The sequence below is a fragment of the Cavia porcellus genome, unplaced genomic scaffold (genome assembly GCF_034190915.1).
Source record: "Cavia porcellus strain 051 isolate PalLab524CR breed Dunkin Hartley unplaced genomic scaffold, mCavPor4.1 scaffold_17, whole genome shotgun sequence".
Classification (NCBI taxonomy): Eukaryota; Metazoa; Chordata; class Mammalia; order Rodentia; family Caviidae; genus Cavia; species Cavia porcellus.
In genome coordinates this window covers 31755008-31779723 of record NW_026947500.1, presented here as the reverse complement: position 1 = coordinate 31779723, position 24716 = coordinate 31755008, and the positions used below count along the sequence as shown (strand labels likewise).

At 44.3% G+C, this 24716-nt stretch overlaps 1 protein-coding gene across 7 annotated transcripts in view; it reads right to left on the bottom strand.

Annotated features, from left to right (window-relative positions):
* The window catches only part of Kiaa1549l (KIAA1549 like), a 254772-nt gene extending 230416 nt beyond the window's left edge, over nt 1-24356 (bottom strand). For 2 of the 7 annotated variants that reach the window (XM_063227750.1, XM_063227752.1), the window contains exon 1: nt 23350-24322. In XM_063227750.1, the coding sequence (XP_063083820.1) occupies nt 23350-23566 (217 nt within the window). In that variant the 5' untranslated portion in view covers nt 23567-24322. Of the gene's footprint in view, nt 1-23349 lie in introns of all 7 variants that reach the window. The other 5 variants (XM_063227749.1, XM_063227751.1, XM_063227754.1 and 2 more) reach the window with 5 other exon arrangements.
* Between the last annotated feature and the right edge of the window lie 360 nt (nt 24357-24716).

The following is a 24716-nucleotide window of genomic DNA, read 5'->3' as shown; positions in this document are numbered from 1 at the left end:
TACCACACACACAAAGTATTTTTCAATGTATAGGTTATCATCCATTAGTGGATCATGAAATTGATTTAGAGGGTCATGACCAGCTTGAAAGTAAGAAGAAAAAAAAAAAAAGGAAAATGGAAGGGGGAGGAGAGGAGAAAGAGAGACAGTAAGTATTATTTCCTGATCTTCTCTCCACTGTCCTGTGAGATGGGGGTGTGGGCATACATGCGTATGTGTGTGTGCATGTGTAGCGGTCAAAATGTACTGTCATCAAAACAGTTTAGAAAAATCTATATCCTACAGATTCTCAGGCCCTTGATCTAAATGATTAAGTAGGAAACCATCATCTTACTTGATTGCTCAGGTCTTCAGAAAAGAGTATTGCCTCTCATATAGAGATTTAGCCAGAAGTATGTATCATCAAGATGTGTGTGTGAAGGGGTGTGAAACTGAGTTCTCCATCCTCCAAGTTAAGCTCTCCTGGTCCAGCACACAAGACTGCAGTGGGATCTCAGCAGCTAGAGGAAGCTCAACTTCATGTCAGTGGCTCCAGCGCTGCAGGAGCCAGGAGGGTGGCATAAGTGAGGGAAGCACACCTGGAAGGGTACGGAGTGTGACTACCTGGAAAGAGTATGATCCACCTAAAGGGCAGAGCCGTCCCACTGTTCCAGGCAGCTGTTCTCATGGAAGAATGCAGGAACAAAAGGTCAGGACTTCCAGTTTTCAGACAAACCACTAATCTGGAACTTACTGTGAAATTGACTTTCTCTTATAGGTAAGTAAAGCCAAAAGAAAAATTACTTTCAAACGTTGCAAGCTAAACACTGTCAGTCAAGTAAAACACATCAATGGGCTAGGTACAGTTTTCAGGCTCAAGCTGAGGAGGGAGAGAGGAATTGTTTTATGATTTAGAAAGATCCACAGATGACGGACTGAGATGGAGTAGGGAGGGAGAATAGAGACACAGTGACCAGTTAGGAAGCCTCAGAAATCGTCCAGATGAGCAATCTCATCCCTAACTAAATGCTGGGGGATGCACACAGGAAATATTAAGGAGTCAGCCCTGACAGGACTAATCAGATGTGCAGAATGAAAGAGGAAAGAGTCCAGGACGACTGATTTCAGACTTGGGTAGCCAAGCAGAGGCTCCATTCATGACTGGGAATAGAGCAGGAGTGTGAGGACCACATTAGGGGAGCAGGTTGGTTGACAGTGACTACAGATCATCTAAGGGAAGTGACCTTAAGAGAGAAAAACAGGGGTCAGGGATACAGCTCAGTGGCACATTGCCTACTTGGCAAGTGCAAGGTCCTGAGTCCGATTCCCAAAATAAAGACAGAGAGAGATATGGAGAGAGAAGAAAAAGAAAAAGAAGAGGAAGAGGAGAAGGAGAAGAGGACTGGAGTATGGAAGAGACCACACTGGATCTGTATCATTGTGTGCCAAGTGTATTTCCATGTTGTTGAGGCTTAAGATAGGAAAACCCAGACACAGCCTTGGGCGCTCCCACATTTAATGGTGAACAGATGAAGAAGGTGCCACAAAAGCTCTCTGTTAAGAAATCATTTGGTTGCTGCAAGCAAGTGAGAGAACTTGGGGAGAGTCATTTGGAAGGACCATCTGGGGAGATGGGAAATGGTGCAGGTGAGGCATTCATGAGATTGCAAAGGCTCTGAAGATCCTGCTGAGATGAGTGGTGTTGGGCCAGGTGACTACAGAGATACCGGAAATAAGATTCCTAATGGGGAGCATCAAACTATCACACGTACTTTCACACGTTCAACAGCATGCGGGGTGAGAGAGAGACAGTGAATGGCTGGAAATCCCAAGGCTAAGAAAGGAAGACAAGCAGGCTTAGGCATGCCAGGGAGTGAGGCTGGACAAGCTGTAAAAGGCATGGTGCAGGACATAGACTAAGGCTAGTCAGCGGTGGAGGGAGTGGAAACCTCAGAGAGGTAGGCAGAGTGAACAAAAGAGCACCAGCATGCCGGAACCAGAGCACAAGCGTCTGAGATGTCAGAAATGGAGCAGACTCCTCAGGTCAGGCCAGAGTATGACAGTGGGAACAGAGGGCTGAACGGAAGTGAAAACAAGGATGGTTCCCATTGAGACAGCAAGAAGCTTTGCCTCTGAGTCGGGGGTTGGATTATAATATATGGATCCCCATGTTGCTTCACCAGAGGGCCTGGTCTAAGCAACTTGTTCATCCTGAGCAGCGTCAAATCCTCAATAGATGAAGCCTGGTGCCTGGAAAGTGAGATAGCTACAAGAAGGGAGAAGGAAGGGATCACAATGGAAGAGAAATGAAGGTGAAAGCATAAAAGCAGCAGGGAGAATCAGAAAAATTCAAAGTAGCTCTCCACCCGCACATTTCAGTTAGTGCCAAAGAATAAGGAACCTCATGGCAGAACTCAAAATACATGTGTCAAGTTCCAAAATACCACGCGGTTCATCCTGTGTGTGCTTCCCCTTCCACTTACAATCTATTCTCTCCCTTTCCTTTCTCTCTCCATACCAAGGAGCTCCCAACAATGCACAAGGACACTGCTCCGGGTTACTGCATAGACAAGGAGTCAGAACACTGGGCTTTCTCCATCCTGAGTAACCATAAGCACCTCATCCAATCTCAAGTATCTGAAGTTATTCTTCTCCAAAATGGTGTTTATAATATTTATCAATCCCCTCATCATTCTTTAGAAAAATATTAAAAATCAAAACAGAAAATATTCTTTATTGGTAATACTTAAACAGGTTGTCAAATCTTAAAACAGAAACCTCAATATTACCAGCTAGTTAATTTCACCAAATGCTTCTTTTTAGAACTTCAGATTTCATCTAAAAACTAGGGCAATAAATTAAATCACTGCTACTTATCTGCCTGGCATTTTATTTATTTATTTATTTGGTTGGCTGACTGGTTGATTGGTTGGCTGTTTGGTTAGTTTCCTTCTGAGGGATTCTTTCTTTGTTCCAATACCTGATGGCATTTCTTTGGATTCCCCTAGACCATGATTCAGCTTGGCAAAATATGGATTATTTTTATGACTATGCCCTCGGCCCAATCCCAACTTACAACTAGCATCCATGAAATGTTTTCTGAACAAATCGGTGCTACAGATTTTCATAGACTACCCTGAAAACTTGGTTGGACAGAAGTAATGGTGTATCTTCAGGTTAAGGACAGTACAGCTCCAGCATACAGCAAGAACTCAATAATTACAGCTGAAGAGATAAATGATACGTTGGAAATTTTTAAACTGAATATACAGGTGTAGGAAATTCCAACATCCATTTCAGAACTAGTCTTTGAGATAAATTTATCTGAATTCTACAAAAAAAATAGCTAGAAATCAAAGCATTCGTGAGAAATGTAGAATGAGAAATGTAGTGGACACCAATGACTGGAAAAATGATGGGTCCCTAGGACAAATCCATAATTCACCAAGCTCAAAGGGCTGGCTCAGAACCATGTCGCCTGGCATCTACATTTCATTTAGATAGGCCACAATGTGACTTGGGCTTGTGCGCTTTTTAAAGTTTAAAACAAGACCAAAGCACAACTGTAAGTGTTTAAGGAGTCCATAAAAATTCTTTAGCATTCTTCCCAGTGCACTTGGGTCTTAAAGACTATGTGGTGAAGAAAACATACAAAACACTGTGTAGCCAGTGCTCATTATCCCCAGTAACAGCAGATTAAAAATAAATACCACTTAGGGTATGCTTGAAATCTGCAAGGAGGGGACAGAAATGTGGGCGTCCTTGTGGCCACGGCCACGCTCACAGATACGCTCCCCCTTGGTGGCCAGATCACACTGCAGAGACAGCAGATGGGAAAGGCTTGTGTCATGCAGGCAACGACGTATGCCAATCAGGTTTGTATCAGCCTCAAGCCTGAGGTGCAGCTCACTGAGCAGAGGAGCGAGAGAGGCAGTTACAGAAGCACATCCTGCACCGCCACGGGCCGCAGCTGAGCCTGACTTCCGAGGGACGGAGCCACCTCATGCTGCGGGGCCCTGGGCTAGCTATCTTGCTCTTCTAATTAAGCCTTGCTGTCCCCATCTGTAAATTGTGAGTAATTATAGTCCTTACTTCAGAAAATGGTTGTGAAGATTAAATCCCACAGTAAGCACGTCGGGCACCCAGCACAGTGTCAGGAACACAGTGAGCGCCGACAGGATAAGTGGAAACTATTACCTTGCCTGTAACTCGGGTGTCACAGAGTCGTTTGGTAAAGAAATTCTACAGTTCGAAGGCAGTTTGAGTAAAAATAGTTTAAAAATAATTTTATATCAATTCCCACTGTGCGTGGTGGGTAAGAAAATCTTTCCAAAGAAAAATGCCAACTCCTGGTTGAAGAAAGAGGCTGTACACACTTGTCTAAGGGCTGCTCTGGCAAAAACAACTCAAAAGTTCCCAGGGATCCCCTGGGATCAGGTCTCGGATCACAGACACTCAACACTGCCAGTATTTCAGGCAAAGTCTTAGCTAGCATAAGGGACTCCAGCAGTATATTTGTATTGTAACCTGGAGTAAAGTGGATGCTGCATCTGACAGCTCACTCCATGAGGCATCAAGTAAGATGCATTCATTTCACGTGTATTCTCCGTACCATTTATTTTGTGCCTAAATACTTTCCCTTCCATCTTCAATAAGCTGCATGCATGCAATCAAGACTTTGCATATATTCCTTAAAGCACTATTGGTACCACATTGGGAGCCTCATCTAGCACTGTTCTTACCTAGCACATCATGCATGGTCTGCAAATATTTGACTGGCTGATTTCTACAGACTTACAGACACACTTGACCCTTAAAGATAGGCTTCACTTGGAAGGCCAGAAACTAACATACAATCCTAGAAACTATTTTTCTATTAATGAATACTAAATGATTCAATCTCCTTCTTAAAGATGGCTTCAGACAATTAACTGGTGAGGAATCACATGTTAGTTTACTATCAGCATGTGTGGATTTAGGTCCTTTCCAGGACTGGCTTTACAATACTATGAGCCAAAACACTGGGCCCACAGGTAGATGAGCTTCAAAACAGAAGCTGGGGGAGTTATAAGAATACGACCAAAACACGGCCACATTTTCCTTTTTTCTTCAGAATTCACAATACTGAGTGAGTACAGTCTGGAGCCATTTCCAACGTGTGGGAAAAGTAATTTTTTAAAACGTGAAAAAAGGCCAAGGTGGGTTCGGGTTAGTCAGAAGAGATCTCATCAGGCGGCATGCAAAGCCAAGACAAAGCCAGGAGGGCTGGGGGAACAGATGGTTAGTGGGCAGCGGGCAGAACCAGGGGGATTCAGAACCATGGCTCTCTGGACAGCATTCCCTGGGAGAAGCCTGTTTGTAGGAGGTGATGTCCATTTTAGCAGATGGCCAGCTCACCTCCCAGGGCTTCTACCACTAGGTAACCCTGGTGACTTACAAGAATGATCTTACCTGAAGAGAGAAAACAGAGAATAAAATCTCTATCTACCATGATCCTTGGGATTAATGAAAATAGAATCCTAAAAGGTAGACATTTTAATTCCTAACTCGTGATTCTTCTTTGGTTGCATGACAGTAAGTCTGAAATTTTTAAAATAAAGCATTCCCCTCTCTTCACCCAAACACCAAAAATCTTAGGACATTATAAACACAAATTGGAGCTAAAGAAGCTGGAAATTCCTAAAAGAAGAGTCAATTAGGAAACATAATTGATAACTAAATCTTTAACTCGGACGATCGATGAAACAAAGAAAAAATCTGCCTATCTCAAGGAAGCTGTATCTAAAGATTCAGAAACCATGATATATTAGGGTTACAAATGTCATGGCATAAGACATGGGCAAACAGAAAAGTAAAAGATGAAGGGATGAGAGGAAAGACACCAATCCTATCAATGGTTATGTTAGGTTGTTGGGATTATGGGTGATTCCTCTTCTAGGCTATGACCGAAAGAGTACAGATAACATCACAGCAACTAGTGCAGTGCTCTGTCCATGGGGAAAGACTAATGCTTTCTTTGCTTCTTTGTTTTTTAACTTCCAATCTCTCACCTGCCAATCTGAGGTTCTATAACTCATGGCACCTGGCACCCACCATTTGCGTTCAATCACACCCAAACTGGTCTAATTTCTGCCCTACTGGATAAATCCACTGATCACACACCCAGATGTCCCTACAACATCTACAGAAATTGTTATAAACGTTTCTAAACTTCTAGGCCCTGTACTTAGCTGACCACACTGGTATAAACAGTGTGAACCAGAAACACTGGTGTACAGTAGATGTAAGTCAGATGGACTGAGCTTTCTCTTCTTTCTTCCTCTCTCTCTCTTTCTCTCTCTATTTCTGTCTGTTTCTGTCTCTGTCTCTGTTTCTCCCTCTCCCTCCCTCTCTCCCTCTCAGTCTCCCTCTCTTTCCTTTGATGAATCAAACTCAGGACCCTGCACACACTCAGCACACCCTCTACCACTGAACTACACACCTCAGTCCCTGATGTTACCATTTTATTTTTCATGGTACTGAGGATTGGATCCAGGGATTTCACACTGTGTTACATTCCCAGTCCCTTTTTTATTTTTTTTTTTTCTTTTGGAGACAAAGACTCCCTGAGTCACCAAGTTGCCCATGTAGGGCTCAAACTTGGTGATTCTTCTGCCTCAGCCTCCCAGAGTATTGGGAGGAGAGGGGTGCACCACCTCACCCAGCCCTGCCTCCCAAATCAAAACTTTTACTGCTTTAACCAGATAAAAACCTGCATGATTGAAGCATTAAGATAAGCAATCTGGGTGTGACTTCTCTTCTTTCAAAACTATTATTACCAAAAGGTTGCCTTGCAATGAATTTTAAAAATAGAAGAAAATGTTCTTCACTTTTAGAAAAATGATAATGAATTTTTGGGGAAGAAGGAAGGCCTAAAGCAAACCTAAATTCATTAGTTGAAATTTTTGAAAGAAAATAAAAATCAGGAAAGTCAGTACTGCAGATAAAAGGACAGAAGCTAAGGGGAACCCAGTCGGGGAGTCTATGTGAGGCTTCACTCTTGCTCCCCTGCTTTAGGGTCTAAGTCACGCAGTGTGACTAGAACAATCCATACAACTCAAACTTCTCCATGCAACGCCCCAAGCAGAGATCTCCTCCAGAGTAACCCAATTCATGGGAAATTTGCCCAGCACAATCCACATTAACTCTTTCCTCTCACAAGGCTTCTGTTTCTATAAATATCTTAGTAATCTCTTTCTTCCTTCTTTTTGAGATGAAGTCTCCATGTAGTTCAGGCTGGCATAGAACACACTCTGTAGTCCAGGCTGGCCTCAATTTGTGGTATCCCCCCTGCCTCAGCCTCCCCAATACTGAGATTACAGGCATGCACCACCACATCCAGAAACAATCTATTTCTTTGGGTTATGTATTTATATATCTCCACTTTTAAGGAATTTTCCCATCTTCTCATGGATATTTTTCTGTCAAAACATCCAGAAGTGAACCTGGAAGAAATAACATGACCTGCTGTCCCATCAGTGACCCCTTTTCAGTAAAGAGAGCTGTCATAGAATATGATGAGCTTCCTGCAAAGGTAACTGCACTTCCTGCTGCCGGGATCCAGGGTCATCACCCAATAGTACTGTTGTCTAGTGCCTGAAGCCATCTAGTCCTATAACTGCCAGCAAAGATGCAGCACCTAGATTGTTAGCTGTGAAGGACTGTGTTTGTATTCCTATTGAGAAAGAGAAAATCATATTCAGTTCTTTCCACTTGGTCTCAAATCTGACTGTTCCCAAGTAAATCAGAGTCACAACAATAACAACAAAAATGTTTCCAGCATAGCCTAAGCAGAAACTCAAACTGCAAGAAATCTATCAGACTCTCTGGCCTCCATGCTGTGCCCTGCTAAGGGAAGTCAAGGTGACTTTGAAAAGTAATATTAACCATTTTCTTGACAAATAAGAGACAACAAAGCATGATGCATGTGGAGCACACTGAGTTCAACATATGTAATGGTGATTTGTTACACACAGGAAGAAAATTCTTAGCTTGGGGGTAGCAACCATTTGTCTACCAAAACTACAAGAGGATGAAAACAACTGTTTTTTTCAGTCAGTAGTCAGCCACAAAGAAAACAATTTGCATTCTCTCATCAATATATCAATGGAACAGAAATCCAGAAAAATACTGAATGTGAGAGAAGAGAAAAACTACAAATAATCTTCTGATTCCATGGCTCCCATCACTGTACATCTTAACACCTTTCCCCTAAACTAGCACCCAGCCTACTAACAGAGTTAAGCACTCCATGAGCACTAAGTAATGGTTATTATCATGGTTTATGTCACTAGTTCCCCCAAGCCTCATGCAATCATGGACGCAGCCAAATCTAGTGTTTGTAAGTGGTTAGTTGTCTAGCGCTCAGATTGGTGGTATGAGTACTGCACTGGTCCAGGAGTGGAGCCAGCATAGTGTAACCATGGGAAGAAGGCATGTCTCTCTCATTTGCTACTGGCACTTGTTGTTTACAGTGGCCCAGCCATACCATTCTGCCACTTAGAGCCAACTTAGAGTATGGACTGAAACCTCTAACCTTTAAGAAGTAAACCTTCCCTTCCCCAACTCTGGGCATCAGGTATTTTGTCTCAATAACAAGAAAGAAAAATAACTTAGCTATTATTATTGCCCAGGCCCAGAAGGGGGAAATCATTCATGTAATCAACAAAGATTTATTAAGCACCTACTGTGCACCAGGCATTGATCTAGGCTGACTATTCATCAATGAATCAAATAGATTAAGTCCCCGCCGTGCAGGAACTGACATATTGTACTTAAACCTAGATTTCCTTTCCTCCATGACCTGTGGCTGTTACACCAGAGATGGCAAACTCAAATGGTCTAAGCAGATGACATCAATGAGTGGGGTCAAATACAATACCAACTGGCTGTTTACTGAACTTGTTTCCTTCTCTTTCTGGACCCACTCTCAGATGACATTTCCCAGCCTCTCTGCAGGTGGGTGTGGCCAAATGGCTGAGCACTGATTGGAGGGATGTGAAGTAGATGAAGAGGATCCCTTTCAGACCTTCCCCCCTTATCCTCCCTTTCACCTGCTGGGTGCAGCCATGGAAACCCCAGGAAAGTCACAAAATGGAACAGTCCCAGGTCCCTGAATTACTGCTTACAAATGGGAATTTTCACTGGGCCTTTAGATGAGAAATAAACTTCTATGATTTGGAGCCATCATAGATTTAAGGGCTGATTTGTGACTACTGCAAGCCCATCATAGCCAGGGGGACAGATGGGGGCTGTGACAGATGCCCTGTCTGAAGCAGTCATGACCACTCTGCTTCAGCCAACTGTCTGCATGCAGCACAGGGCTGGAGTCAAGCTTCCAAATCTGTAATTCCTGGTCTTTGATGAAAAATCTCTTGATTTCAAAACGATCAGGGGAAAGCTTTGTGCCTAGCATGTGTGAGGCCCTGGATTCAATCCCTTAGCACCATTAAACAAACAAGCAAAAACCATTTTCACTTTTGTTAGTCCAGTGTTTAAATTTTGACAACATATCCATGGGCTGAAATCAGGCCAACCATTTGTGATCTTAGCACTTAATTTCACTAGTACCATGCTATATATTCTTTGTTAGCAAAATGGTCAAGAAAGGCTTTACGTCTAGGAATGATACAACAGAGTGTTATAGGTATAGTTGAGGGCATACTGGGAACCTCAATTTCTTCCTTTATCACCCTACAGCGACCCTTACATCTACTATGTATGTGTAAGATTCTGTGCTAAGACAAATAAGGCATGGCCTCAGGCTTCCAGAAGAGACTGCCAAACCTTTGGAGTTGTCTGATCACTCTCATAAACTAGAATTTAAACTGAGTGCACAATGATCCCACCTTCAAACAGTTCCAGGGCACTGATTCCTGCCCTTGCCCCTGGGCACAGCCTGCATGCTCGGCAGGTGGCATCTCTGTTATTCCTTGGTGCTGCTCAACTTTGTGTGTTCCTGTCTTGTGCACAGAGCAGGCTGTCTCACTAGCCACTTGACTCACTGTTTCTTTTAAAAGGCATGGCTGTAACCGTCTCTCTCACTCTTCAACCATCATGAAAATAGCCTTTCTACACTGATCATAGCTGTGAAAGGGTTTCCAGTCCCCTTAAGGTATCTGGGAAGGCCTTTTGAGAACTTCTGCTCGAAGGAATGCAGTCTGAGAGAGGAGGCAGGCCACTAGACCTTCAAGGTTGATGTAGAGAGTGAAGCAGACCCTTGGCATCTAGTGGTGATGGTGGAGAGCAGCCTAGGTGGGCTTTCTGGAAGAGGAAGCACCCAAAGGAACTGAAGATGTGAAGCAGGCAGACAGAGCTGGGAATAGCTTCCCAGGCAGAAAGAACAATGTGTGCTGTCAGCGGGAGCCACGTAGGGACCTAGCAAAGTACACTTCTGGATGTATCTGGCTAGGTCATGGACATGTGACCTGGGGTCCTATGTCTGGTCCCTGATCCCTTCCTCCCTGGCACTCTTCCTCTGCTGTGCTTCCTGGCCACCATAAACTAAGCATCGTGGCTCCATCACACACATCCCGACCATGTTTCTGTTTCTTGTTACCTGTTGACCATGAACTAAACCCAATAAACTGTGAACCAAATTAAACTTCTCCTTTATGCCAGTCATAGCAGCAAGGACCTGTAATCCCAGCTCTCTGGGAGGCTGAGGCAGGAGGACTGTAAGTTTGAGCCCTGCCTGAATACTTAGCGATTTAGTAAGAACCTATCTCAACAAATACAAACGGTTTAGGATATAGCTCAGTGCAAGGCCCTGGGTTTAATTTTCAGTATGAGGTGGGGCGGCTCTCTTTTAAATTGAGGATGTTGGATATGGTGTCCCAGTGATGGGAAAGCTGAAGAATACAATATGTAAGGAGCATAAAAGGGCCATTTGGGCAACTACAGGCCTGGCTATAGTGGTGGGTATGAGTTAGGAGTAGTTCATTCATAAAAGACCTAGATTGCTAAGCAATAAAACTGAACTAAGTTACTGAGGTAGGGGCACGCAAGGGTCTTGACAGATCTATTTTATAATTTTTTTGGTCTTTTTGAGACAAGGCCTCAATATGTAGCTCAGACTGGCTTTGAACTCACTGTGTAGCCCAAGAACTCATGGTAGTCCTCCTGCCCCAGCCTTCTAATTGCTGCAGTTATAGAAAAGCACCACCACTCCTGGCAGATTTGCTTTATTGAACCTTCTGGCTGCAGGGTGAGGCTAGTTTGAAGGCCCCTAGACTTCTCTCTGGCTCAGGAATGGGCTGCACTCCCTTCCACCACTGAGGGCAGTACCTACTTCTCCCTTTGCCCCAAATCCCCCCTGGCCACCTCCTAATCATTCTTCTGACACTGGTGCAAATGTCGCTTCTCCTAGTCCTCTTCCTTGTCTTCCTCCTCCTCCTCTTCCTCCTCCTCCTCCTCCAGCCTCCCCAGCACCCTGGGCTTCTCCTTCATAGTACCAGGCTCTGCCAGCCATCAGGGGCTCATCCCTAGGAGCAGCTGACCACGTCATAAATTATGATCACCAGCAGAAGTGAGTTCTATGAAGAGGGAAGCCCAGGGCCTGCCACACACACGCTGCTCAATAAATACCTTCTCCATTAATGCTTCTCAGGAAAATCCATTTGGAAACAATAGACTTTGCTATTAAGACTGCTTGGGACAGCATGACTGCAGGAAGACAGTCCTGGAGTCATAACCTCTCTTGTGCACATGGGCAGAATATTCATTTTTATCTTCTGCTGCAAAATGAAGAAAACTAGCAGGTTAGAAGAAAAGCAAACAATGGCATAGTTATATAACTAAGCCACAGTGAAAAAAAGAATTAATAGATCTGGGGGCATACAGGGATTGGGAATAGGGAGTAGAAAATCTGGAGAGCATAAAAGGGGACTTTCTTGCTGGGGTGACAGTCATATGCTACATCTTACAGGGATTTGGGTTACACAGGGGTATACATTCGCCAGAACTCAGAAATGTATGCTTAAGATTTCTGCCTTTCATTATAGGTACAGTGTATCCCCAACTCCCCCTCCCCCCCCAAAAAAAGCCATAAACAAATAATGAACTCTGGGCTTCGCCCTCACAGTACCAGAATGACATATGTACTTTAGTGTTTAGGGGTGAAGTCTAAAGATGCCTGCAACTTACTTTTAATAACACTAAAAAATAAGATTACTAGGCAAATGACTAGAGGGACAGATAGCTATAGGATAAAGCAAATAAAATAAAATGTTAATTGTACCATCTAGATAGTAAGCATATGAGTATCATTATACAGTTCTTTCAACTCTTCTAGATGTTTGAAACATCAAATAAAATGTTGAGGTTGGAGCCATATAATGTAGCTGAAAATATATTTATTTTGCAGTCAGATCTACTTTCAAGTTCCAGCTCCATCACTTAACAACAATGTACCCTTAGGCAAGTAGGATTCTTAAAAGTCCTCTGGATCTTAGCTTCCTCTCAAGAAAAATGGGCAAGAACCACCTAATGGTGTTGCCATGGGGATTAAACAAGATAAAAGTCCTTGATCCAGTGCCTAACACAATAGAAGCTTTTTGGTAAATGTTAGTCCTCTTATTCAAAAGTCAACATATCCATAAACTAGGACAAATCTCCACTAAACCATAAAAGAAGAACCTTGTAAAACATATTTTCTCTTGCTGTATCTCCAGGGAAATTAAAAAGGATAAATTAATTGTGCTATTTTTAATGGGTAAAGACACTGACCTTCCATCCGTAGGACAGCTGGAGTTCCATGTCTAAAGAGAGAGCCAGAGCCATGCTGTTGGCACTGGCTTACTCCATCACCCAGTGGCTAACTCCACCAACTGTGAGAGCCAGCCAGGGTTAGCAACAAAGTCACATCAGGAGGAAAAATGAGGAGCATAGATGGAATCGTAAATAGTACAGAGAAGCCAAGACTCCTATAGTATCCTCTCCAGATGTGCCAGGGAAAAGAGCCAACCAGACAGGCCCTGAGATCTGTGTAGGCGTCTGGCACACTGGCAGAGGAGGTTGTCGCAAGGCTGTCTTGGCTTTGAGCATAATTTCACGAGCTGAGAGATGGCCCCACGATCATAAATAAAAGCCTCCAATTGAGACTAATAATGTATGTTCAACAGAAAGACATCTAGGAGGCCACCACTAGGATGCTTCATCTTTAGTTTAAAAGGTAGAAGAAATGAGCCTGGTCATGAAAACACCTAATGAGAAGGAGATGCTGACAGGAGGAAAAATGATACCTTTCAGGGCCAGAAAATGAAACCAACACCAGTCCCTAAACATCAGGTCTGGCATCTTAAAATCTGTAAAAGGGTTAATTACACGTCACAGGTGAAACATAGCAGTCAAAGGGAATTGCAGTTTTTAAGAATTTTCTGTGTGCCTGTTGGGTTGCACATTTGGGAAAGCATGCTCCAAGCTAAGTCAGAATCCTTGCACCCTCGCTCCCTGCAGGCTTACTTCCTTTGACAATTACAAGCCCCCTAGTTGAATGGCCTGTTAAGCCTCGACTGTGAACTCCATGGAGACATGCTATACTTTCTGTGTAAGTTGCCCTGCAGATGGCCCAGCCAAGAGGGGACCAGAGCTGAGTGGGCCTGGTCACATCAGGGCTCAGCTCACTGGGTACACTTGTCCCCCAACTCACTTGTTACCTTGAAATCAGCCATGAATTAGCCGATGGCTCTAAACCCAGCCATCTACCATCGTCTTTATTAAGAAAAGCTTACCAAGGGGCTGGGGATTTAACTCAGCAGCATAAGCGCCGGCCTTGTAAGCAGGCAGTCGTGAGTTCGATCCCTGGTACCAATAAAAAGGAAAAAGACAAAAAAAAAAGAAAAGAAAAGCTTACCAACAAATGAATGTATTTTTTATTGCTATGAGGGAAGAGATGACTTTTAGGAAGTTTGTCATGCACACACCAACCATCTTATTTAAAACTGACCCTTTGTTGAAGAAGGGGTCAGGCTAAGAAGTCATTTTTATATGATGCGCCCCTTTTCAGAGGAGAGGTAGATACTTAACTCCACTGGCCTTGGTGGCAGATTCTCCTCCAAAGGATGTGGAGCCAGGGCAATCAGGAGGTGGCGGATGTCTGGTGACAGTGAGTACGTAGCAAGTGAAAGCCCCATGCAAGGCGTAGAGACAAGGGAACCAAGAAGCTATGGAAATCAGAGGAAGCCAGTCTGCAGGAAGAGGTGGAAGGAGGGATCCAGAAGTGGGAAGGTAGAACGGGCCAGTAACACACAAAGCCTCAGTCCCCTACTGTCCAGGAAGGTGGCACAAAGAAGCAGTAAGGAAAGTGGGGTCAAAGTGCCCAGGTTCAAGTCCCACTCTTCGACAGTCGGGGACTTAGCTTTGTCACAACAAATGAGTTCCCCTTCAGTCAGTCTGTGCCTCCCTTTCCTCATCTGAAGCCGGGGATTAATAACAGAGACTATTTTATAAGGGTGTGAGACTCAAAGGAGCTAACCCAAACAGTAACCACTAGAAAGTGTTAAGCATTATTTCCATCAATAAACTGCAACATCCACATGGCCCAGTTACATTTCATCCCTATACTGAGTATCACAAGAGCATCCCTGGTAGCTTGAGAGGCCCATACTCGAGCTAGTTTGTATAGTCAGACTATTTGCTCCCAATCAAAAAATAACAGAAAAAAATCCCAGGACCATTATACAACTGTTAGCCAATAATGTCCCACTCTGAGGGCTGGTGTGAGATTCAATTAGGAAAAGAGACCAAAAACATCAAGCATGAACTGTTACACCCAAACTCTGGGACAGTTCTCCCTACATGGGAAAGTAAATGTATTACATAAGGCAGAAGAAATACTTGTTTCAAATATTTTTATTGCTGGGCCAGTGACAAGAAACATTCCCCACCACATTTGGGAAAAGAAAGAGACAGAAACAGAGACAGAGACAGAGACAGAGAGAGACTCAGTGCCTGTAGGGTTCACTGTTTACTTCAGGAATTCATCTCCAATTTTCATAAGTTAACAGCAAACTACCAAAGACAGCTCTATGTTGCTGACTTTTGAACACACTTTTATACAGCTTAATTATATTCAAAATAATGCTTCTAATCCAGACTCTCCTATTCTTTTCCAAACAAAGACTTAGTATTTGATAATGAATTGTGCAGGTTTAGAGATTATTTTTGCTCAGCTCTTTTCAAGGAGGATTTAGAAGCAGCACTATTAATTTCAACACCTTTTCTTCCCAGATTTTCCATTTTTCTTCAGCTTTTCTGGGCTTGCTGTTGACATTTGGTTAAAAAAAAAAAAAAAGACAAGTAACAGGAATGGCATTCATTTCTAGGAACAGAAGCAAAAGGTGCAAGTCTGGGAGTCCTAATTTCATTCCAGGACTTAAGTCCATATTTCACATGGAAAGAATACAGTTAGAAATATTTTAGACTTTTCTATTTATTTTGTTGAAGAAGATCAAGATTTACCAGTGCTGCATAAATACCAAAGCTATTCTGTGTTTCTGACATTCAGAGGTTTTCTTTTGAGCTAAGAATAGATTGAACATATACAAATCAAAATCTGAATCAAATTCCACTGTCGTGGTTAGGACACATTAGACAAAGCCTTGCTTGAGTGGATGGAAGGCAGGTACAGCACTGACCTTGAGCTCTGCCATGGGCAACTCCGTGACCCTATTTACATCCACAATAGTTGGCTCAAACACAGAGCTCATTCCCACACTAGGTGGTGTTTAAAAGTGTCCTCACTAGTCCTTAAATATCTGCGGGACTATCTCTTGAAAGGAAGCCATGAAATGGGGAAAACAGAAGGAATTGTCTAGGGATAATTTTAACTTTAGGTTTGAATTTTTTTTTCTTTAGACAGGGGGTCTCTGCATATTCCAGACTGGTCTCAAACTCACAGTGATCCTCCTGCCTCAGCATCCTGAGCACTGGGATTACAGGCATGAGCCACCACTCCTGGCTCAATTCTAGGTCTGACTCTTATGATGGTCTTAAAGCAGTTTCCTTCTATAGTAAAAGGCTGTTCCATACTTTCATGAAAAGTTCAAATTCTTGTATGATAAAATTCAGCTAGCGTAGAGACAGCACCACAAGGCAGCATTAAGTGCTGGATGTGACACCGCCTGTACCTGAGAAAAATATTAAGTGAAGCTATGTTTATGGATAGAAAGATTTGTATGCAAAGAGGTCTGAAGGATCCAATGCCTGACAGCACAACTCTAGGGAACAGTGACAGAGCCAGCAGAGCTTTCTGCATTTTCCGGCATACGCTTGTGTATTGTTTGAATTTAATAAAGCATATGTTGCTTTTATAATTTTTTAAAAGCCAGTAAGGAATAAGGATTGAAATTCAGCCAATATTTATCTGGGCTTCATACTGGAATTATGACAGCAAAATACAGGAAGATGCCTCCCTTTGTGGTGTGAGAATCCTTAACTAGTTTTGCTGCTGGGGTGGCAGAGGGTGAGACCAGACGGGTGACCCCACCAAGGCAGCTGCGTGGGGCTCAGAAACATGCAGCCAGCAGGGCGAGGGAGCACATGAGGATCTGGAGAGTCCCCTTTACAGTGAGAAGATCATGGTTGTGAAAAGTAAAGGGACTGATGAGGATCAGTCTCCAGCCCAGTTTCCTTTCCTTCACCCCAACTTCTCTCCTTAGATTCTGAACCAAACCTCTGCAGTGTCCATGGGTATCCCCCAGAATGAAGAAATCTACTAGAGGTACCTGATATGTTTCCTTTAACAAAAGAAACCCCCAAGCAGTCTTCAATCTCATCCTGTAGAACCACAGACTTTACAGGTAACACCAATCCTATACACACAGTTCCATAAAACACAAGGGGAAAGATTTCCCTGTTGCTTGATAAACGACTGTTACCCTTATATTAAAGCCACACCAAGCTTTTCAGCAAAAAGAGGATACAAGCCAACAGTCTCATGAATGCAAAACTTGAAAATTTGCTAACAAAAGTATTAGGAAACCAGGCCTAGCTAGAATATGCATTATGACCTAAGCTGGAGTTGATTCCAGGAATCCAGGTTGACTCAACATTCTAAAATCAACTAACTTGCCTTTTTACAGACTAAAGAAGAAAAAATTTGTGACAATCTCAATAAATAGAGAAAATATTTGACAAAATTCAATACCAATCATGGTTCAAATCAAGTAAGGATAGATGGGAACTTTCTCAAAATGAGGAGAAAAAAGGGCCTCCACAAAACAAAACCAAAAACCAGGCCTGGAGGCACAGGCCTATAATCCCAGCACTCACAAGGCTGAGACAGGAGGATTGCCATGAGTTTGAAACCAGCCTGGACCACACAGAGAATTCAGGGCCAGCCTGAACTACAAAGTAAGACCCTATCTCGAGAAAAACCAAAATAAATAAATAAATAAATAAACTATAGCTAACTCATATTTAATAGTGAAAGACTGAATGTTTTCCCCCAAGGTTGGGATCAAAGCAAGGATTCTCCCTGTCTTCATTTCTATTCAGTAAAATGTTAGAAATTCTAACCAGTGCAATAAAGCAAGAAAAAGAATTCAAAAGCATACAGATTTAAAAGAAAGAAATAAAAATGTCTTTAATTACAGATAGCATGGTTTTTTATTTAGAAAAAAACTTTAAAAATTTATTTAAAAATTTATAAAAAGCTCCTAGAACTAAAATCAGTTTAGAAGGATCATGCAATACAAGGCTAACATTTTAAAATCACTTTTCCATATACTCAGAAGAAATTAAGTACTGTCTACCAAAGACTTGAAAACACAAAATACACGTGTACAAATCCACATGCTGAAAACCACAAAACATTACTAAAAGAAAACATCATGTCCATGAATCCAAACATTCAAAACTGTTAAGACTCAGTCTTTAATTAATTGAGAGCCAATAGAAAATTCGGGTGGATTTTTTATAGTGAATTAACACGAAGATACTGAAATCTGCATAAGACCTAGAATAGTCAAATAGTTTTTGAAAAAGAAGAAGAAAGAATATTCACTCTCTCTGATTTCACGCCCTAGCTTACTAAAAAGCTAGTTCACTGGAACCAAACTGGGGATGATTTTACTTCCCTGAAAGGTCTGGAAACATTTTTTGTTGTCACAACTGGAGAAGGAGGCAGTTATTGGCATCTTAGGCAGAGGTACGAAGCACTGCTAAATATCCCACAATACACAAAGCAGGCCCCAGAACAAAGAATCACCAAGCTCAAAATGTCAGTAGTCCTGAGGTTAAGAGATGCTGAGCTAAAGAAAGCAAGACAGCACTGTACTGGCATAAAGAAAAATACAGATCAGTAGAACAGAATAGAGTTCAGAAATAAAGCCACACACATCGTGCCACGGTAAGTCAACGAAGCAAGGACAATCTTTTCAATAAATGGTGCTAGAATCACTAAGTAAGGTTGTGAAAAAAAATCAACCTTGACACAATTTATAAAAGTAACATGAAATGGGGCATAGGCCTAAAAATGAAAATATAAAACCTCCAGAAGAAATCATAGATGTTTGTGGCTTTGGGTTAGGCAGAGACTTCTATGTTACATACACACAGAACCACAACCCTTAAAAAGTGTGTAAGGTGAAGGTAATCAAAATTCAAAGCTTCCGTTCTTTAAAAAAACTACCATTAATAAAATAAGAAAAAAAAGCCACAGGGTGGGAGAAAGTATCTGCAAAATACATATGTGATAAAGGACTTATATTCAGATGGAATAAAGAACTCAAAACAGTAAGAAAACCACCAAATTTTTTTTAATGGGCAAAAGAATTTAATAGATGCTTCAAAGAAGAGAAGCAGACAGCAAGGAAGAACATGAAAAGATATGCAGAAATAACATTGTCAGTAATTAGAAAAATGCAAACTAAAACCAAAACGAGATACTTAACTATTAAAATGGCTGAAATTTAAATTAAAAGGAAAAAACAGCTGACAATGGCTGAGTGCCCGTGAGGACACAGCTAAAACTCTTACACACTGCTCACAGAGTTGTAAAATTGGACAGTTTGGCAGTTTCTTATGAGGTTAAACACAGACCTAAAATAGAACCCAACAATCCCATTCTTCTTTGCCCCAGGGGAAGGAAACTGCCCACACAAAGACCTTTCTGCCCCAACCTGGAAACAACCCAAATTTCCATCGGCTGCTGAATGAATAAATAAACTGGTGCTCATTGAATATTACTCTGCCATTAAAAGGACAGAATTATGATTCAACAGTGTGGATGATCTTCAAGAGTATGATGCTAAATGAAAGACGGTGAACACAAAAAAAAATTACATAGTTTGATTCCATTTATATAAAGCCTGGAACAGACAAAACTACAGGGACAGAGAAAAGATGAGTGACTGCCAGAGACTGGGTGTGTAGGTGGGAAGGCCTGACCACAGAGGAGTAGGAGGAAGCTTTTGGGGTGACAGAAATGTTCCACATCTGGATTGTGGTGTGGGATCCATGCAAAGCACTTCTGTAAAAACTCATCAGCCGGTATTCCTAAAAGAAGTAACTATAACTAGTAAATTATACTTTACCAAATTTGGGGGTTTTTTTTCTTAAAAAAAAAAAAAGCAAACAACCATGGTAGTTCATGGGTGTGTTCTCTTTGGACAGCATGACATTTCAAAACTTGGAATCAGTTGTGACCTTTGAAAACAAAGACCTCTAAACAGAGCAAGTTTTCTTGAGGAATCAGAACTATGGCCCTCTGGGCTCCAGATCCCTGTGGGCTGCACCAACTGGTGGCTGCTTCACCGCCCCTAAGAGACCTAATTCACAGAGGTCCAGTACTTTACTAACCTGCCCCGCCCCCCGCCCCTGCCTGCCTGTCCTGGGCCGGCTCACCACTAAGAGCCTGAACAATGACAGGTGCTTGATGAATCCTGGCAAAGCCATGTGACTTGCATGCCACCTTCCCCCCCACCACTGATACCTACAACACTCAAACTGCTGACTGACTGGCTGCTCCTTCAGTGCTGAAGTCCCCAAGAGAGCCACCACCCATGGCAGGCATCCCATCACCTAGAATAATGTGTCCCTCTGTGTGCTTAGAAATCCCCTCTTACATGTTGTCAAGCAACCAGAATGTTTCAGGGCCATTCCAGCTATTCATTTTTGTCTAGAGAAGAGCGGAGTTGTTGTTTGTTTTCAAAAAAAGAGAAAGAAAAAGAGAGAAAACCACAACGGGGCTTGAAAAGTGAATGAAATGAAAGAGAAGTGTGTACCTTCGCTTGGCACGTTCTCAGATCACCCAGTAATTTGAGACATACTAAGCTTGGGGGGACTCTCTGGTCATCATCAGGACGGCAGGATCTCAAAGTTACCACAGTGATGTTCACTTTGGGGAAAGGATGTGGGGCAGGGAAGGGATATCTGACTTCTGTTTTGTATCAATATTAAAAGTACAGTGCCACTGTTCCCGAGATGTTCTTTGCTTTGAGGGGAACAGGGAGGGAAGGGGAAGCAAGGTCTGGGACATCTTGGAAAGTATCTCTGAGGTGCTGTTGATTAATATAAATCCACATATATTTGCTTGGGCCATCTATATTAGGGGGGGGAAAGTACCAGATCAAACTTTCTTATTGTATATCTTTAACACTGCCATGAGAAAGCATGAACCCATGTTATCTTGCCCTCCCTTTGCCTCACCTGCCCTATTACTCTAATTATACAGTTTTCCCCTTTATTATCTCAATTTCTCTTTATCCTTCCTCTCTTGAACCCACCACTCTCAAGGCCACCAAACATCCCCATGTGCAAACCCAAGCTCCGCTGCTGCCAGTCCCACCTAATCCTGCCCTTGGTACCATTTGTGACGCTTATCACTCCTTCCCCCTTGAACACTTTCTTCCCTTAGATTCTGATTTTTTTTTTGAGAACAGATTTTTTTCTTTGTGGCTCAGGCTGGTCTTGAATTCACTATATCACCCAGGCTGGCTTCAAACTTACAGCAGTTCTCCTGTCTCAGCCTCCCGAGCACTGGGATTACAGATGTACCCCATCATGCCCAGTCAGGCTTCTGTGCCCCAGGATACAAAGATACTGAACACCTATGGCAGTACTTTCTAAAAACAAACCTATTTTTGCCCATTTTTTTTTAAACAAAGGCAAATGTCTTGGCTTAGCCTTCCTTAAAAAACAAGGAATACTAACAATGCCAACCACATGAGCATAGCAAACTAACACTTTAGGTAGGATCTTAATTGTCACGGGTTTGGCTTCTTGTACAGCTCAGCACACCACACCCTTTACAGTGAGAGACAGCACAAGACCACAGCTGACCGTCAGAAGAAGTTCCAAGAGAGGTCATTTGTTGAAAGTCAAAGGTCCCCAGCAAGTGTACACCTGATACCACTGCCTCCCTCAAACCTTTTGGGATGTTCAGGACTCTCCCACCCTGAGACGAAGCTGCCCCAAATGGGAAACAGAAAACAAATGACAGCAGGGAGGACACAGGACAGGAAGGCTAGGGTTTACCTCTGCCATCGAGGGAACCATCATAAAATAGACACAGCAGCAAATCCACAAAATTCCACAGACTTCAGAGGCAGATGGTGGATCCACAGGTGGACCGGACCACGGAAAACAGATCAGCGGCGACAGGGTTGGAAGTAGGAAGGGTACCCAACATTTAGCACAGAGAAAGCAACAAGTCTGTTCCACCCAGTGAGAAGGTAAAAGATAAAGGCCTTGAGGAAGCAACATCCACTTTTAGTGACTTTGATTTTAATCAAAGCAACTTTCCAAGCCCTGTGTTCCTGGGGACCCTAGACTACAACTAAACAGACAGCAGCGCCAAAACCAGAAGATGTAGATCTGAAGTCCCTGAGGTCAGGCCTAGGCTATCAGAAGGAGGAGCCCAGCAAAGCCACAGAGGTTCAGAAGGGTCTGTATAAAAACGTTGGGAAGGGAGATGAGAAATTCAAGACCCATCAGAGGAAATCATCTGACATCGGGCTGAACAGGAACAATACATGAAAGCCAGATTTCACATATGACGGATGGCAAGACAGTTTTCAAGACCTGCAGGCAAATGAACAACATCCAAAAGCTAGAATCTCGGATATCTCCTAAACAATCTACCACAGTCAAGGGTCTGAAAGAGTGTAGACAAAAACTCGGTGCATCTGAGCCAACAGATACTGAGGCATTGTACATGTGTCTTAGGAATGGTCTCTGAACCTTTGTGCCGAATTCACGTCATTGAAAACTGCTACAGGGACAAAAATTGGAGCTAAAATTCTTAGGTAGCTTGACTACTGAACTTAGTAACATCTATTATCGCAAGCGAGAATTCTTGAAGGCAGGCACCTCAGGTCTGTGACCCTTTAACCGAATCAAAGGAAAATGAGATTTGAATTAAACTGTTGAAGACAAGAGATATTTTTAACCTAAAATCCTCTTAACTAAAACAATATGTGAGTTCCTTCACAATTAAGAATTTTAATCTAATTTTGGGAAGAGTGTGCCTGGAAAGGGGTCCTTATTAATCCATGCTAAAATCCACAAAACTACAGAAACAAACTGAGGTGAGAGTTACATTTTTCATAAACTGATTATATCACAAGTCCAGAATTTCATCACAAACACAAAATCCAGCCCTTTCTAAGTCACAGTCATCAGTCTTATCTCAAAGACAACTGCTGACTACACAGTGTAAGTTTTGAAGCTCTTTAGCACCCAAATAATTACAATAGATTTTGTAAAACTGCCCAAAAAATTACAGAAATCTGTTTCTTTAGGATTAAGTCTAAGACCCAAGCATTTTTTTAAATCTGTAAACTAGCGTCCTGCAAACAGTGGATTATATACTCGTCCACTGCCTGAATACCTTTGCCAGATGAAATTGATTATTTTAGATACCTCCGTCCCAAAACAAAAAGGAAGCCCAGAGATGAGAATGCTGTTTGGGAAGTAGGCACAGAAACTGCTTAAAACTCACAGCCAGTCCATATAGTTAAGATAAAGTGGTCTCTCAACAAGGAGCCCAAAATTACAGTGGAGGTCAACACTTGAAACGTGTCCTACAAAAAACACATCCCTCTTCAGGTGTCCCGAACACAGTATGTCTTTAAATAAAGCGTGCCTGCGGGACCACTAAGAAGGCTCTGCAACTTGTTCAGACAGAAGACAGGAATGAGCCTCTCTTTTTCTTCCCCGCCCAGCGGAGCCTTCCCGGGAGACAGATTTCTGACAGTTTGCCTGCTGTTGCAGCAGCGAAGGGCGGAGAAAATCCCGGAGCCCGGGGCTGCCAGCACCTCTCCGTGCACCGCCACCCGGGCAGGCACTAACCCCGGCGGCAGCCCCGCTGGTCCAGACGCGAGTGCTTACCCGGGTCGGCCCTGCCGTGCTCGGGGAGGGCCGCCAGCAGCACGAGTCCCAGCAGCAGCGAGGGCAGCGGCGGCGGTGGCGGCGCCTCCTGGGGCGCGCGGGCCGCGGGGCTCCTCACGCCCGGGCAGCGCGCGGCTCCCTCGCCGGCCCGACCGAGCCCCCGCGCCGCCAGCCCAGCTTCCCTCGGGCGCTGGGGCTTCGCCTCCTGCAGAGCCATGAGGACCCTTCACACATCCAGGCCGCTGCTTCGCTCCGCTCCGCGCTGGGGAGTCCAGCCCTGGGCGCCCGGGTCCTCAGCGGGCATCTCCGGCCGTGGCCCGCGCGCTCGTCCCGCCTTGGCCGCGGCGGGCTCCGGGGAGCCGCGGCTTCAGCCGCGCAGGGGCCGGGGCCGCATGGAGCCGCGGGCCGGGCTTCCCACGGTGCCTGTCGCCGCGCGCCGGCGCGCCCCGGGCAGCGAAGTGGGACGGGCGCCGCCCGGGGCCCCCTCCCTGCGACGGAGCCGGGACCGGCGGCCGCAGGGCGCGCTCGGGTCCCTCGCTCGCTCCGCCGCCGCGCTGCCTCTCCGGCCCGCCCTGGCCCCTGCTGCTCGCCGCTCACGCGCGGGGGTCGGGCACTAGCTCCGGCTCGGGCTCGCTGGCCGCGAGGGCTACTGCAGCTCGGAGCGGCGCCTCATTGACAAAGGAAGCACGTAGCACCGGAGCGGGCGAGGGAGGCGAGGCCGGCGCGCGCGCGCATCCCCGCGCGGAGCCACCGCGCGCCCCCTGCTCCCGCGCACCCGCCGAGCCCCGCGTCCAGCAGGGACCCCGAGCGGGTGGCAGCTCCTGCACCGTGGAGGGCAGCCCTGGGGCCTCCCTCGCCTCGTTTCCCACTCAGGCTCTCCCCTAGAGGAGGCAAGGTCGGCGGGAGAGGTCGTCTGACCCGGGAAGCGGGGTGTGCATGGCCATGGTCAGCGTGCTGAAGCGGCCAGGGCCAGTGCTCTTCAGCCTGGCTTTGGGAGCCGCTCTTGGTGGGTGGGCAGGAGCGCTTTGTGCTCTTGGTGTCCTTGTCGGAGGGGCCGCGCACGCCTGCGTGCCCCTTTCATCCCTGAGGACCTGAGGCAGTAAAACACTAGATTCAAACACATTCTAAATATGTGTTAAATAAATGTGCCATAGCACCTGCAAAGCAATGTGCTGGGCACTGGGGAGACCAGGAGACGACTCTGCAAAAGAATTGCTCCCCCAAAAGAGGGGAGTTGGACAGCCACTACCCAAGGGGAAAAACGATCAGAGTTACCTGAACTACTGTCCTGCTCTTAACCTTGCCAGGTTAGATGGCCTTAGACAAGCTACCAAGCTCCGAGGTGCTTCAGATATGCTTCAGTCCAT